Here is a 14,829-nt window from a genome sequence, read left to right as displayed (position 1 = left end):
AACCCACGCCACTAGCCATCATCCCATCAGCCCCAGTCCACCGCACGCCACCTCAGTCTCTCGGTAAGCCACCAACACCCCCTCGCCGTATCTCCCACCTTCGGTTTGCTCTCCCTCCGTCTCTTCTCTCACATCCCTCTCCCTCATTTACAGCACTCTCTTTTTCTCTCTCCCTGTGCGATGCCGCCGAGGAAGGCACTACCACCTCAGCCCAGCATCCATCGCGCTCCCACAGTGCCACTGCCTCGGTTTTCCGTGGGTTAGTCCCTTCTGTTGCTCATGTTTTTGCCTCTGTTGGTTTTTATTTTTGTTGTTGCTGGTAGTTGCTTAAAAAGGAAACTGTTGTGTCACGGGTAACCTGGTGGATGAAGGGTGTTATTACCCTTTTGCCCTCTTTTTGTTTGAATACATCAACTAATGGTGTATTTTGTGTTTGAAATGTGGGCCACATGTGATTTTTATTTATTTAGACTTAGGCGCATGTGGGTTTATTTTGTTAAGTTGGTATTTTTAAGAGACTGATATTTTGTCGGAATATTTATTAAGTAAATACTGATAAATTTTTGGAATGATTAGTAAGTACAAAATCTTATTTTGAATCCTTTTAAAAGAATATTTTTTTTTATTTATTTAAACAAAAGTTTCATTTTCTACTTATAATGATTTCGATATAGTTATGTTATTTTAGTTTTTATAAATTATAGTAAGATCTCAATCGTAAATAAGTTAGAATTTATTGTTTTAGTCGGAGTTAGTAAGTTGGATATTGATGAGTTTAGAAAGTGACGTTGGTATTTTAGGAATAATGAGAATTTCATATTTTGAGGAATTAAAAATATATTATTTTAGAAGTTTAGGCTTGAATATCAAAATACGAGATTGATTGGAAATTTATGAAAATTTACATGATTATCTTATAGGTGACGATTAATTTTGTTCGACATTGTTGAGGAAATTTTCAAAAAGCTAAGAAGTCTAGGTAAGCGGGGTTCCTATGCTAGATTTGCATAAAAAAATGAACTGAGGTTGGTTTATAAAAATGTGCATGTTGTTTTAAAAAGAGAAGGTGAAAAACAACCTCAGTACATGTTTTGCATTCACTCATGAGATATATATGAAAGAGAAAAGAAATACTTTTGACATGAATAGTGTAGACATGAAAAATATTTGACATGTTTCTAATGTGCAAAAGAGTGAATATGAAAAATTGAGATTTTTTGTACATATGATACGAAAATGATTTGGATTTGTTTTTGATCAAATGAAAATGATATGAATATGTTCAGCACGTGGTTTGATATGATATAGACATGAAAACCTTTGGCATACTTATCTGTTTTGATTTTGATTTTGAATATGGTTTTGATATGATGATTTTGAATATGATAAGTGCTTGTGGGTTTATTATGAATTTGAAAATGGTTTTTGAATATGAAAATGGTTTTTGAATATGAAAATGGTTTTTGAATATAAAAAAGGTCTTTGATTATGAAACGGATCTATGAATATAAACAGTTGGTTTTTAAATATGAAAATGGTCTTTGAATATGAAATATGTCTTTAAATATGAACAATTAATTTTTGAGTATGAAAAGTTTGAAAAGTCGCTCTGATTTTTTGATAACACGTTTATGAGATATGCATATAAAAATGAAATATTTTATTTCTGCATACTGAACTTTCTGAAAAGGCTCATGTTTACATACTAGTATATGTTTTCTACTTACTGAGTTGTCAATAACTCACCCTTACCTCCACAATATTTTTCAGATGATTTGAATGTTTCAGTTGAGGATCAAGAATATGGAACATGGGTGAGAGGAGTTAAGAATGATGGTTTAAGCAAAGAAGGTTTATATGAGTATTGAGGATTTTTATGCAGTAAGCTTGTTGTGCTCTGATAATGTGATTTGTTGGGAGGTTGATATTTATATTAAGACTTTGTACTATCTTAGAATAATTATACTTGAGTATTTGTTGTGAATTAATGAGTATTATTTTGTACAATAGAGAAAAAATAGAGTATGTACTATGTGGATAGAAATTGATTTTTAGGTGGCATGAGTTAACTCTCCAGACCCTTGGGGACGGGGCGTTACAGTTGGTATCTGAGCCAAGTTTGCGATTCTGCAGACTTTATGGATTGAGGTTTTGGGAATTTAAGGTTTCAGATTTGATTGGCTTATTTTGAAGGTTGTAGGACACGACTTGGAGGCCAAGATTTTGATGTTTGCATAAGTTTGACCGAAAGCTAGGTTTGAGATTTTGCAGACTTTATGGATTGAGCTTTTGGGAATTTAAGGTTTCAGATTTGATTGGCTTGTTTTGAAGGTTGTAGGACATGACTTGGAGGTCTAGATTTTGATGTTTATATAAGTTTGACTGAAAGGCAGGTTTGAGGTTCTACAGACTATAGTGTGTGAAATTTTGGAGTATAGATAGACTTTAAGAAATGATTTTTCAGATTTGAGGTGATAGTGAAGCGGACTATAAGGTAGAATATTATAGGTATTCGAGGTCTTAAAATTTACAGACTTTAGGAATGATTTTTGATGTGCAGAATTTTACACGGTCTATGAGTGGAATTCTTGTTGATTGTGACCACAAGTACTCTTTCTTTGTTTTCTAATAATGACACAATGTTATTTGATTCGAGAGCGACTCATTCTTTTGTTTCTATGACTTATTCTCGATTTTGCACATTTGAAACCGAAAAGTTGAAGTACATGTTAGTAGTCGCGACCCCAACAGGAAATTCAGTAATCTGTGATGAGATTCTACCCGGGTGTCCTTTATCTGTGGAGGGAAGATTAATGCCAGCAGATATAATAGTGTTTAACATGGTCAGGTTTGATGTGATTTTGGGTATGGATTGGCTGGCTTGCTACCACGCCAGTATAGATTGTTTTAAAAAAGTAGTTTTCAGTCCCCCAAAAGAAAGTGAATTTTGGTTCACAGGTTCGAAAGTGAGGTTGTATCCACCCATCATATTTGCCATTCAAGTTGGAAAATTATTACGTGATGGTGGTCAGGGATTCTTAGCCTACATGGTAGAAGCACCAAAAGAGGAGTTGAAGTTAGAACAGATACCTGTGAGGGAATATCCAAAGGTTTTCCCAAAAGATTTATCTGGACTCCCGCCCGAGCGGGAAGTAGAGTTTGCTATTGAACTAGTTCCAGGCACGACACCCCTTTCGAAAGCACCTTACCGGATGGCACCTTCTGAATTAGTGGAACTTAAGGAGCAGTTGCAAGATTTGTTGGACAAGGGTTTCATTAGGCCCAGTGTATCACCTTGGGGAGCTCCAATTCTCTTTGTGAAGAAGAAGGATGGATTGATGAGAATGTGTATTGATTATAGTGAACTTAATCAGGTGACTATAGAGAATAAGTACACACTACCTCGTATAGAAGACTTGTTTGATCAGCTGCAGGGTGCTCATGTATTTTCAAAGATCGATCTTCGATCAAGTTACCATCAATTCAAGATCAGGGCAAAAATTGTGGCTAAGACGGCTTTTAGGACCAGATATGGCCATTATGAGTTTTTGGTCATGCCTTTTAGTCTGACTAACACCCCAACAATATTCATGGATTTGATGAACAGGGTGTTCCATGAATTTTTGGATAAGTTTGTGGATGTTTTTATTGATAATATACTGGTATACTCCAAAAGCAAGTCTGAGCATGAAGAACATTTGAAGCTGGTACTTGGGACACTAAAAAGATAAGTTGTTTGCTAAATTGAAGAAGTGTGAATTTTGGCTTGATTCGATCACATTTGTGGGGCATGTAGGGTCGAAAGATGGCATTTCAGTGGACCCAGGAAAAGTGGAAGCATTGGTTAATTGGTCGGCACCAAAGAATATTCATGAGGTTAGAAGTTTCTTGAGATTGACAGGTTATTACCGTCGATTCATTGATGGTTTCTCCAGGATAGTTGTTCTTCTCATAGCACTTACCAGAATAAATAATAAGTTTGTATGGACAACAAAGTGTGAAGAAAGTTTCTACGAGCTGAAATGGAGATTAGTGACAGCTTTGGTGTTAAGAGTCCCCATAGCTAGAGGTGGATTTGTAGTTTATAACGATGCATCAAGGCTTGGATTGGGGTGCGTACAGATGCAACATGGGAAGGTTATAGCATATGCCTCACGCCAACTGAAAGCGTGTGAGCAGAATTATCCCACTCATGATCTGGAACTTGCGGCAATCAATTTTGCACTTAAGATTTCGAGACACTATCTGTATGGGGAAAAGTGCAAAATTTATAAGGATCACAAAAGCTTGAAATATTTCTTCACCCAAAAGGAATTAAATATGAGGCAGAGGAGATGGCTTGAGTTGCACCATCAATTATCACCTGGGCAAAGCTAATGTTGTAGCCAACACCTTAAGTAGGAAGTCAATGGAACTGGCAGTTGTAGCCCTTACCACTCAACATAAGTTGTTAATGGACCTCGAAAGAGCCGATATTGGAGACATCACTTGTGATACAAGTATTTTCATGGCCAGTTTGATAGTTCAACCAGCCTTGATAGATTGAATCAAAGCTGCTCAGAAAGTGGATTCAGGGTTGGTGAAGCTGGTGGAAAAAGTCGAGAATGAGGACAAATCTGACTTTAGCGTTTCTGAGGATGGAGTTTTAAGGTTTAGAGGTAGATTGTGCGTGCCAGCTAATGAAGAGCTGAAAAGGGTAATTCTTGAAGAAGCACATCGTTCTTTATACACAGTTCACCCAGGGAGTACCAAAATGTATGGGGACTTGAGAGAGTCTTTGTGGTGGAATGGTATGAAAAGAGAAATTGCTAAATTTGTGGAACGATGCCTAACTTGCCAACGGGTGAAGGTAGAGCATCAGAGACCAATGAGATTATTACAACCACTCCAGATTCCAGAGTGGAAGTGGGAGCTTATCTCCATGAACTTTGTGACAGGCCTACCAAGGACATTGAGCGGACAAGATGCTATATGGGTGATCGTGGATCGCTTAACGAAAATTGCTCGTTTTGTGTCCATTAAAGTTTCTTATAAACTGGAGAAACTAGCTGAGCTGTATGTGCGGGAGATAGTGAGATTGCATGGGGTGCTGGTATCCATTGTGCTGGATAGAGACCCTCGTCTCACTTCCAAGTTCGGGAGAAGCTTATAGGAGGCAATGGGTACTAAGTTAAGTTTCAGTACTGCATTTCACCCTCAGACAGATGGACAGTCGGAAAGAACAATTCAGATCTTGGAAGACATGTTGAGGGCATGTGTGATAGATTTTAAGAAAACTTGGATGCGACATTTACCATTGGTCGAGTTTGCTTATAATAATAGTTTCCAGGCTAGCATTGGAATGGCACCCTACGAGGTTTTGTATGGCAGAAGGTGTAGATCTCCATTGTATTGGGATTAAGTAGGTGAAAGTAAACTTTTGGGGCCAGAGATTATTCAGCAGACCACCGAAAAGATAGATATCATTCGGGCTAGAATGAAAGCTGCTCAGAGCCGACAAAAGAGTTATGTAGATAATCGTTGCCACCAGTTAGAGTTTGAGGTTGGAGATAAAATATTTTTGAGAATAGCATCGATGAAAGGAGTTATGAGATTTAGAAAGAAGGGCAAATTGAGCCCACGATATATTAGGCCATTTGAGATTCTTGACCGGGTTGGACTGGTGGCATATAGAGTAGCACTTCCACCGGCACTTGCAGGAGTGCATAATGTATTCCATATTTCCATGTTGAGGAAGTATATACCCGACCCGACACACATTATTGACTATGAACCACTTCAGATTCAGGAGGATAAAACTTATGCCGAAGAACCAGTTTGGATCTTAGAAAAGAAAGAACAAGTGTTATGGACTCGAACTACTCCTTTGGTTAAAACATTGTGGAAAAATCACGCTACTAAAGAAGCTTCTTGGGAATTGGAGGAAGAAATGCGAGATAAGTACCCACGACTTTTTGCTGGGAGTTTTGACAATTTATAACGAATTCCTAGGATGGGATTTTTATAAGGGAGGAGGATGTAAGACCCAGCCCACTGCCAAGCCCAGGCCTGTGGAAAACGTTTCCAGAATCCACATCAAACGGGTTCACGCTTATATATATGTTAAGCTTTTCTCAACCCTAAACTCTTTGTTGTTGCCCTCTCTTCATGCCCTCAACCATCCAAACGTTTCTAAGCATCCACTCTCCTCTATGAACCTAAGTCCAGACTGCACCACCATGTAGGAAGGGCTATAGCTCTTGAATGTGGGATTCTTAATCCTGACGAGAATCTAGACAATGAAGCTGTAATTGAAGGAGTACGATTTAGAAATTACTGACTCTAGGAGAGAATGGAAAAGATTAATAGAATCCATGTAATGGCCAAGTCATCCCCTTTTACCAAGCTTTTGATGGTACAATGCTTAAAGTGAAAAGGCCATGTGGTTATAGTTACAGGTGATGGAACAAATGATGTGCCAGCTTTAAAGGAAGTAGACATTGGACTTTCCATGGGAATCCAAGGAACAGAGGTTGCAAAAGAAAGCTCAGGTATAGTAATCCTGGACGATAACTTCACTTCTGTGGTGACAATGTTGAGGTGGGGAAGGTGTGTGTGGTGTGGGAAAAATCATTACCTTGGGCCCAGAATAGCGAAAAGGAAAGGGACGGGGGTTCGTAGTGGGGAATTGGGCCAACAATGAGGCCCAGCCAGGTCACCCGAACCCAGGCCAGGAAAGTAAAAAGACTAAACCAAAAATGGATAGGAAATTCGGGTCTGGGCAGGGAATCTGTAGGAGGATTAGGAGAAGAGGGGAGAAGACTGTGACGTGTGTCACCAGGCAAAAGGGATGCAAATAAGAGGCCACATCGCATTTAATGCGGCCTAGAACAGAGGCCGTGTTGCATTTAATGCGGCCCAGAACAGAGGCCACGTCGCATTAAATGCTTTCCAGGGTGCAGAGTGTGCGGCATTGAATGCGGCCTAAAACCAGAGTGGAGCACAGAGAAGGCCTGGGGCTAGCGCTGCTCGGTGAGGTAACAACGTGAAAGCTGCTCGGTAATGAATTACACAGGGCAAATCTCTTTGCGCTACGCAACACCCCGCCATGGGGAACCCTAAACGGTAATTATAAATAAGTGTCAACCCAGCTACAAATAAGGTGATAGAAAAATATACTGTCATCTCTGTTTGTGTTGCTTGCTCCATTCTTAATCTTTCCCCTCAAGATACTGACTTAAGCTTCAGAGGATTAACGGACCTCGGGGTCCCCTCTCCGTTTTGACTGTGCAAGATCGTGCTTGGATACCGGGGGTGAGAAGTTGCCCAAGCTCACGAAACACGCCGTCAACAATGTGTATACAACAACATTCAAAAGTTCCTTCAGTTTCAACTCACGATGAATGCTGCCGCCCTTGTCATCAACTTTGTTGCAGCTGTTTCATCTGGGAAGATTCCATTGACTGCTGTGTAGCTACTATGGGTGAACCTGATAATGGATACCTTGGGAGCTTTAGCCTTGACTACTGATAAACCCACCAACGATCTCATGGCAAAGCCACCTGTTGGCCGATCATAATCAATTATAACCCTAATCTTGTGGAGGAATCTCATTGCTCAAGCTTTGTATCAGGTAATTATCTTACTGGTTTTACAATTCAAAGGAAGATCCATCTTTGGTGTAGATGAAAAGGTTAAGAGCACAATCATTTTCAATACTTTTGTCTTCTCCCAAGTCTTCAAAGAATTCAATGCAAGGAAACTAGAGAAGAAGAATATATTCCTGGGTCTATTTAATAACAAATTGTTCTTGGCAATCATTGGAATCACAATAGTTCTTCAACTTGTGATGGTGGAGTTTTTGAGGAGGTTTGCCAGTATTGAGAGATTGGATTGGGGGCAGTGGGGTGCTTGCATTGGACTCGCAGCTTTGTCATGGCCGATTGGTTGGCTAATCAAGTGCATTCCAGTTTCAGGCAAGCAGTTGGCATACCACAGAGCTTCTAGTACGTCCTGAAAGACTATCTAGCTCGGATTGACCGGCTTTCACAAGAAAAAGTTGAAAAAAGTGATGTAAAAGTCATTATCTAGTCAGCTTTAAAGGATTTTCATTTTCTATTACTTATGTTTCACAATCATTTTCCTTTTCCTATTCTCAATTCATGAAGAGGAACTCGAGATAAAGTAATTGCTTGAGCTGCATCCAACCAGTTTATACCTTACGGAAGAAGATTGCAAGAAAAGTTTTCAATTACCTAGCTAATTATTTTCATGTACTCAATTCCAGAATTATAATATGAAAAATTTATTAAGCAACCCTATATCATACATCTACTTTTATTTTTTTATCTCTCAATAAGTATTTGGTGTGAAGCTTAGAAGTTAGAACTCTTATAATATTTATCAATCGAAATCGAAGAAACCACAAGATTCGCTACTATCTTTTTTTCTTTTCTACAAAAACAGCATAAATCCTCTCTCCATCAATCACTTCCTTTATTCCATAAACACATGCAACTTGCACTCATTTTTACCGCCATTAATGCTTTTGCTACAGTGGTTTTTAATGCCTTTCGATATCCCCTAAAGCATTTGGTGGAAGAAGCCACGTGTCTTTGAAGCTTTACTCTCTCCCTCACTCTCTCTCTCTCCTCCACACATTGTAGACAGAGAACATACTAAACATTACATAAGTAGCTATTAATGCCCTTACAGCTCTTGTCCATTCACTTCCTCCATTCATGTTTGTGGAGCGGGCTTTAGGATTTTTATAGTGAAGCAAAGAAAATTCAGTTTCTGATCTGATCTTAGAAACCAATTGGGGATGGTGAGGCTTCAGTACCGGCCACATAGAGGAGGAGGAGGAGGAGGAGGAGGAGCACTGGTTGGGCTTTTGGTGCTTTGCTTTTTTCTGGTGTTCTTGCCCAGTTTGTTCAACCATTTAGGCCATGCTTCGCCTTCCATGTTCTGTATTCGCATTATTTAATTGGAATCATCTTCCTTCCTACTTCACTAAAAGGGGATGTTTCCCAGCAAAAAGGTGCTTTTTATTTATTTATTTTTCTTTTAAGATCAGTCAGGTCATACGGGTTCGACCCGATCTTATTTTGAAGGACCGGTTCAGATCGAGTTGGCGCGTTAAATAGTGATATTCGGGTTGGATCGGGCACAAATCTGATAGTTTGAGCTCAGGTTGCAGGCCTAATTTTTATGCAATATTGTATCATATATACATATATATTATGATAAATTCTATTCATCATTCTCACACTACACATCATACATTATTTTTATTTTTTACACTTATCAAATGTGTGGTGCATGGGTGATGAATAGAAAAATTTAATTAGTTTAAGAAAATAAATAAAAGAGTTAAAAAAATAAGTGCGGTGTGTGGTGTGTAAGGATGATGAATATAATTTTTCTATAGTGTATGCCTCAATCCCTGGGGTGAACCCTTTAATCTGAAATCCATAATAATGAGAATTTAAATACAAAAAGTCCTTGAAAATCAAATGTCTAAAAATTTCTTTCAAATAAACTAAACTAAACATTGACAAAAGTTTTCAACTCAGCCAAATCCACCAATGACACCTGAGACTTATCTCACATTTTGTTTATAATTCTATCACATGCCATCTATTCCAATTGTCACTGCTATCAAAGCCACTTGGGAAAAAAAAAAGTAGTGGAGATGAAAGGGGGAGTCCAATGACTTAGCAAGCAATAAACCAATACTAGTGTATAAACATGAGCTAGTTACAAAATGCAGAACAAAATAGAATCTAAAAAGTAACATAGTGTTATTTCATAAACACTTATTTACAATAATAATATAGGCAAAAGACTTTGGGAATAAGCATAACTAAAACAACATCATAACATAACAGAAACTATGTTTAACCCTCATGGAAGGGTTGTGCTATCTCTGACGGCCAATTCGGGCATAAACAGAAGTGAAATTCTCCCCTTTTAAATTCGGCACGTTGATAGCACTGTTTATTCAGGCTGGATTTTTTCCCGGCCCGATCTAGAACTTGGAAAACCGGATTCCGGTTCTGGGTTCCAAACCGGACCAAACCCGGGCTGAAACCTAGATTTTAAACCTGGTACCCGGGTTTTTTTTTTTAAACCAAACCTAGGAACTAAAACGGCATTGTTTTGACACAAGGGTTAAAAAACTTGCCCATTCCCGTATCCCCCCCCTCTCTCTCTCTCTCTCTTGTTCTGAAGGAACCCTAGCCTCCCTCCCTCAGTGCCGAACTGCCGATTGAAGAAATCCCGTCATCCTTGTGACCCCATCATCGTAGTCGTTGTCATCCTCATGACCCCAAAGTTTGTTCGCTTCATTTTATTCCAATTTGGGTTTGTTTTATGCTCAAATTTCATGATTGAGTTTGCAAATGCTTGTGGCATTTTCTCGTGACCCCATCATCTCTCTCGTTCCGAAGTGGCTCGCAGGGTTAGGTTCTTAGTTTGCATAGGCTTTAGTTCTGTGTTGGGTTAGTTTTGTGTCAGTCTCAATTGGATGCTGCTGCTGCTTATAATGCTTGTCCATTTCGATTGCCATAAATAAAAAAGGTGGCCTTTGATGCATGCAATAGGCAAGTGACCTAATGGGTTTTCCAATAGAAAACATACTCTACATTCTTAGACGACTTTAGATTTATAAATGAACTGGAATTTTTGCCACAATGTCATTCCTTGATGGGTTCAATGCTTAGGAAAAGAAACAAAAAACAGAGAAGGTTAATTGTATTATGCTTTGATATAAAATTGATACAACACAATTTAAAGGTATCCAATGTTAAGACTGCTAAAAAACAATACCCGTGTAGGGATTGGCTCCAAGAGAATACATGATATATCTGTATAATTAAATTACTGGTAGTTGTCACAAGTTCAAATTATTGCAGATGAAACTTCCATTTGCAGGACCTTTCTTCCCCATTCAAAGAACCTTTTGCTTTCGTAGTCCAATTTACAATTAATGATGTCTTGAGTGTCAATATATGTTAATTCACTATCACCTCATGATGTCTTGGTCTCATTAATCCACTTACTAGCAACACAGTTGAATATAATGGGATTCGGGAAATCAACAACACGTACAATCTTTTGCAATTTAAAATACTGCACCTAGCTTTACTTTTTGTTTCTATTAAATATTATTTTGGTATTATATCCCACAGTAGTCTTCCTATAGCATTAAATGATTAGATCTTCAGTTTCATTTATTTATGGTGGGAGTCTCCAAAATCCATACTCCAACAATAAAGAAGAATTTTATTGATGAGAGAAGTAGGCATAGCCCAAGTACCGCATTACATCTTGTTGGCAATGGTTCTCCAGTGAAAGAACTTTTTAAACACTTGCCAAGACTCAAAAATTTCAAGACTCAAAATTAAAAAATTTCCTCTGATTCTCTGCATTTCATGGGAAGCAAAATATATTGCACCTTCTAAAGAAGCTATGTAATTTCCTCTCCACTTCGGGTCGTAACCTTTTTCTTTATTTTTTCTTTATTGATAACTCTTGTTGTGACGTTTCTTTAAAGTTAAGATTTGGTATCATGATGGTGGCATGGTTTGGAAGATATCTGATTTATGTTATTCCATGGAGAGATGGTTGCATGGCCCAGATTGTTAGGTTACTATATAGTGTTGGCTTACATCTCTGTCCAAACTATAGCATAAGAGAAGAGAGTAGTTTTGCATTAAGCTTTGATAATCTAATTATTATTTGGCTAGATCTAATCATTTCGGTCGAGCATCTAATTATTTTCCACTTTCTGTTCTCCATTTTGTGTTGTTGAACCGTTTGAAAATGGACTTCATTGAGCAATTTCATATTATATGGCCAATTATGATCATTTCTTTTGTGGATAACGAAGCACTTGAGCTGACATGCCTCTCCCACAGCATGAGTACTTAGAATCTAACTTAGTTTGAGCAAAACTCTTCATGTGGTGATTCCTGAAAACATGTAAAATCTCAGTGGGGGTTTGCTCATTTCCTTCTTTTTATTAACTTATAAGAGTCTTAATTAGCCCTATAAAAACATATTTCTCAGTGGTCATTGTTGCCTGGCAAAAATTATTGTTCATCAAAAGTTGCCAAGAATTTGAATTTGCGTGCATGGATGATATAGATAGCTCTTGCTGAATGTATTTCGATTAAAATTTAGGTTGATTATTTATTTTGTTATAGTTGATTATTAGTATTTCATTATTTATTATATTGTATTTGGTGGTCTTTACTACTCAATAATAGATGGAAGAAGATTCTGTGAGTTGTAATATTGGTACAACCCAGGGGGTTGGTCTTTATCACTCCTTGTCTATTCCAGTGGATATGGAGGAGCATGAGAGTCTTCCAACCCCTTCATCCACATATACATAACAATCTACCGGGTTCATCCCACCTTGATTGAGCAGTATAACACATTTTGTGTGGCTAGTGGAGGGAGTTCTAATGTGGCTCAAGGGAGGCCAAACACTACTAGTGGGGGGAGTTCTAATGAGCTGACATCGCCTCCGACTGAATTTCGGATCATGTTCAACAAATACCTTGAGAAGTGAGGTGTTATGGAGTTTAGATTGGAGCTAGAGAGGTATTTGTCTGAGGCATGTGTAAATGACTCGCTCAGTTTTGATATCTTAAATTGGTGGAAAGTTAATGCCGCCAATTAGCCTGTCCTTGCTGAGGTAGCACGTGATGTGTTAGCCACCCCCATTTTTATTATTGCCTTGGAGTCCAAATTCATTACTAGAGGACGCATATTGGATCCTTTCAGGAGTTCATTGTCTCCAGAAACTGTCGAAGCCCTTATTTGCACCCAAAATTGGTTAAGGACCAAACCTGTTGACATCCGGGAGTTGAAAGAATACGTATAGTCGATGAACCTTGAGGGTAAGTTTGAAACTTGAAATATTTTGTTAATATCTATCTAACTCACTTTATTATCTATCTAACTCAATTTTTAATATTTTTTTTAGATGATCATCTAGCTTCATCTTCAATAGAGGGTGCTGTGAGTCTCTCTTCTCATTCATACTGAAAAAAATCTAGAGTAGGTGCTTTCTTCTGGAATAATCAGCCAGCTCTTTTATTTGTATGATCAACATATATGTGTGTGAATTAAAAGATACATGTGGGCTGCTGTCTATTTTAAAGTTTGGTTCTTTGTTCAGGTCATACAAATCTTGTATATACCTAGTTCATCCTTGTTTAAGAAGCCATGAACAATATGAAATATGGAATTGGGTATGTTTATTTTGGGCAAGTGGTCCATTTTGTGTAACTAATATGTTTTGACCGACTTACAAAAAATGTTGCATTATAAAAATGTGAATTGTAAAGAATACTAGGTAGTATTTCTACTTTTCATTGATGCTTGTTGATAATTCTTTTATTGTGTATGTCTGAAGTTAACTATGAAATAATGGCAAGCATATCAAACTTGAATGATAATATGTGCAATTGATGAATAAGTTAGCATTCTTTTATAGGCTAATGAAAAACTTAGTAACATGTATTGTGTAGCTAACAATTTTTTCTTGTTATTTCTCTTTGCTGCTTTTAGTATGGGTGTAACCAGTCTGGTTCGGTCCGATTTTGGACAAAATTTAGGACTGAACCGGTATGCACCGGTTTTGCATTTTTTAAAACCAATTACGCACCAGTTACACTCCTAAACCGGTACTTCTGATTTTTCCTGTTTCAGTCAGGTTTTTCAATTTTAATAAAGAGGCAATTTGTCATAAAAAATCTATTTATAGAAAAACAAACTGCTTTTAAAAAAAATATGTTTTACTAAAAGTTTGCTATAAAAAAACTGTTTATAAAAATCTGCCTTATAGAAAACTCTGTTATGTAAATGCTATAAAAAATCTGCTTTTTAGAGAATGAAATAGAAAAAAATCTACATTATAGAAAATGAAATAAAAATAAATCTACTATAAATACTATAAAAACTAAAAAGAAAAATCTGCAATAAAAAAATACTAATAGTATACTATATCATTGATAGTGATAGTATTAGTATTACTAATACTACCTAATACTAATAGTATCAATACAAGGGGCCACTTTTTGTCGAGAGAAAGCTAGTGAGAGAAGGTCTGGGGCAATTTTGTTTTCACTCTGTTTTGGAAAGTCCGAGGTTCCGGGTTTCTTGTTTGGGAAGTTTACGCTCCTAGGGTTGATTGTTGACGGCGTGTTGCCCTCTGATGGCTTGCCGTCGGCGGGGAACACCGTTCCTGAAGGTTCTGGGAATAATTCATATGCACAGGCGGTATCAAAACATGCAAACAATACATCATTTAAGTTACCTATGAGATTTCCGGTGGAAATTGATGGAGAGTTGGGTTTTATTTTTTCGGAACCAGAGATGATAAAGGCTGCGGAAGATTTTAAGTATGCTTTGGTTATGAAATTCATGCGAGTTAGACTGTCCATCGATACCATACGTCTGCACGTGGTGAAACAATGGGGACTAACAGAGATTTCGCAGATCAGTTTCATGGATGACTATCATGTGTTGATTCACATGAAAAACGAATGCGATTTTGTTCATGGGTGGGCACGTTAGGGAAGAACTATGGAGGGGAATGTTTTTCGATTATTCAAATGGTCCAGAGATTTTGATCTTAGGAAAGAGTCCTCTTTGGCTCCACAATGGATTGTCCTACCAGGATTACCTTTGCACTTATATAGAAGGGACTGCCTTCAAATCCTTGCAACTAGATTCGGCCGTTTCCTAGGAATTGACAATGCGAGATTGAATAAAACAAGGGCATCGGGTGCAAGGATGTGTGTTGAAATGGATTTAAAGGAGGAACCAATCAAA

The 14,829-nt window shown here is 37.8% G+C and overlaps 1 protein-coding gene and 1 pseudogene across 1 annotated transcript; both read left to right on the top strand.

Moving 5' to 3' along the window:
* The first annotated feature begins 3,047 nt into the window (after window positions 1-3,047).
* LOC109018869 lies at window positions 3,048-5,152 on the top strand. Its single transcript, XM_019001058.1, has 4 exons — window positions 3,048-3,180; window positions 3,797-4,171; window positions 4,575-4,790; window positions 4,938-5,152. The coding sequence occupies exons 1-4, from the start codon at window positions 3,048-3,050 to the stop codon at window positions 5,150-5,152; spliced, it is 939 nt and encodes a 312-aa protein (XP_018856603.1).
* Window positions 5,153-5,575: 423 nt separating this feature from the next.
* LOC109018868 lies at window positions 5,576-8,042 on the top strand (annotated as a pseudogene).
* Window positions 8,043-14,829: the final 6,787 nt, after the last annotated feature.

Source organism: Juglans regia, chromosome 11 (genome assembly GCF_001411555.2).
Source record: "Juglans regia cultivar Chandler chromosome 11, Walnut 2.0, whole genome shotgun sequence".
Taxonomy (NCBI): domain Eukaryota; kingdom Viridiplantae; phylum Streptophyta; class Magnoliopsida; order Fagales; family Juglandaceae; genus Juglans; species Juglans regia.
This window is presented reverse-complemented; position numbering and strand designations above follow the sequence as displayed.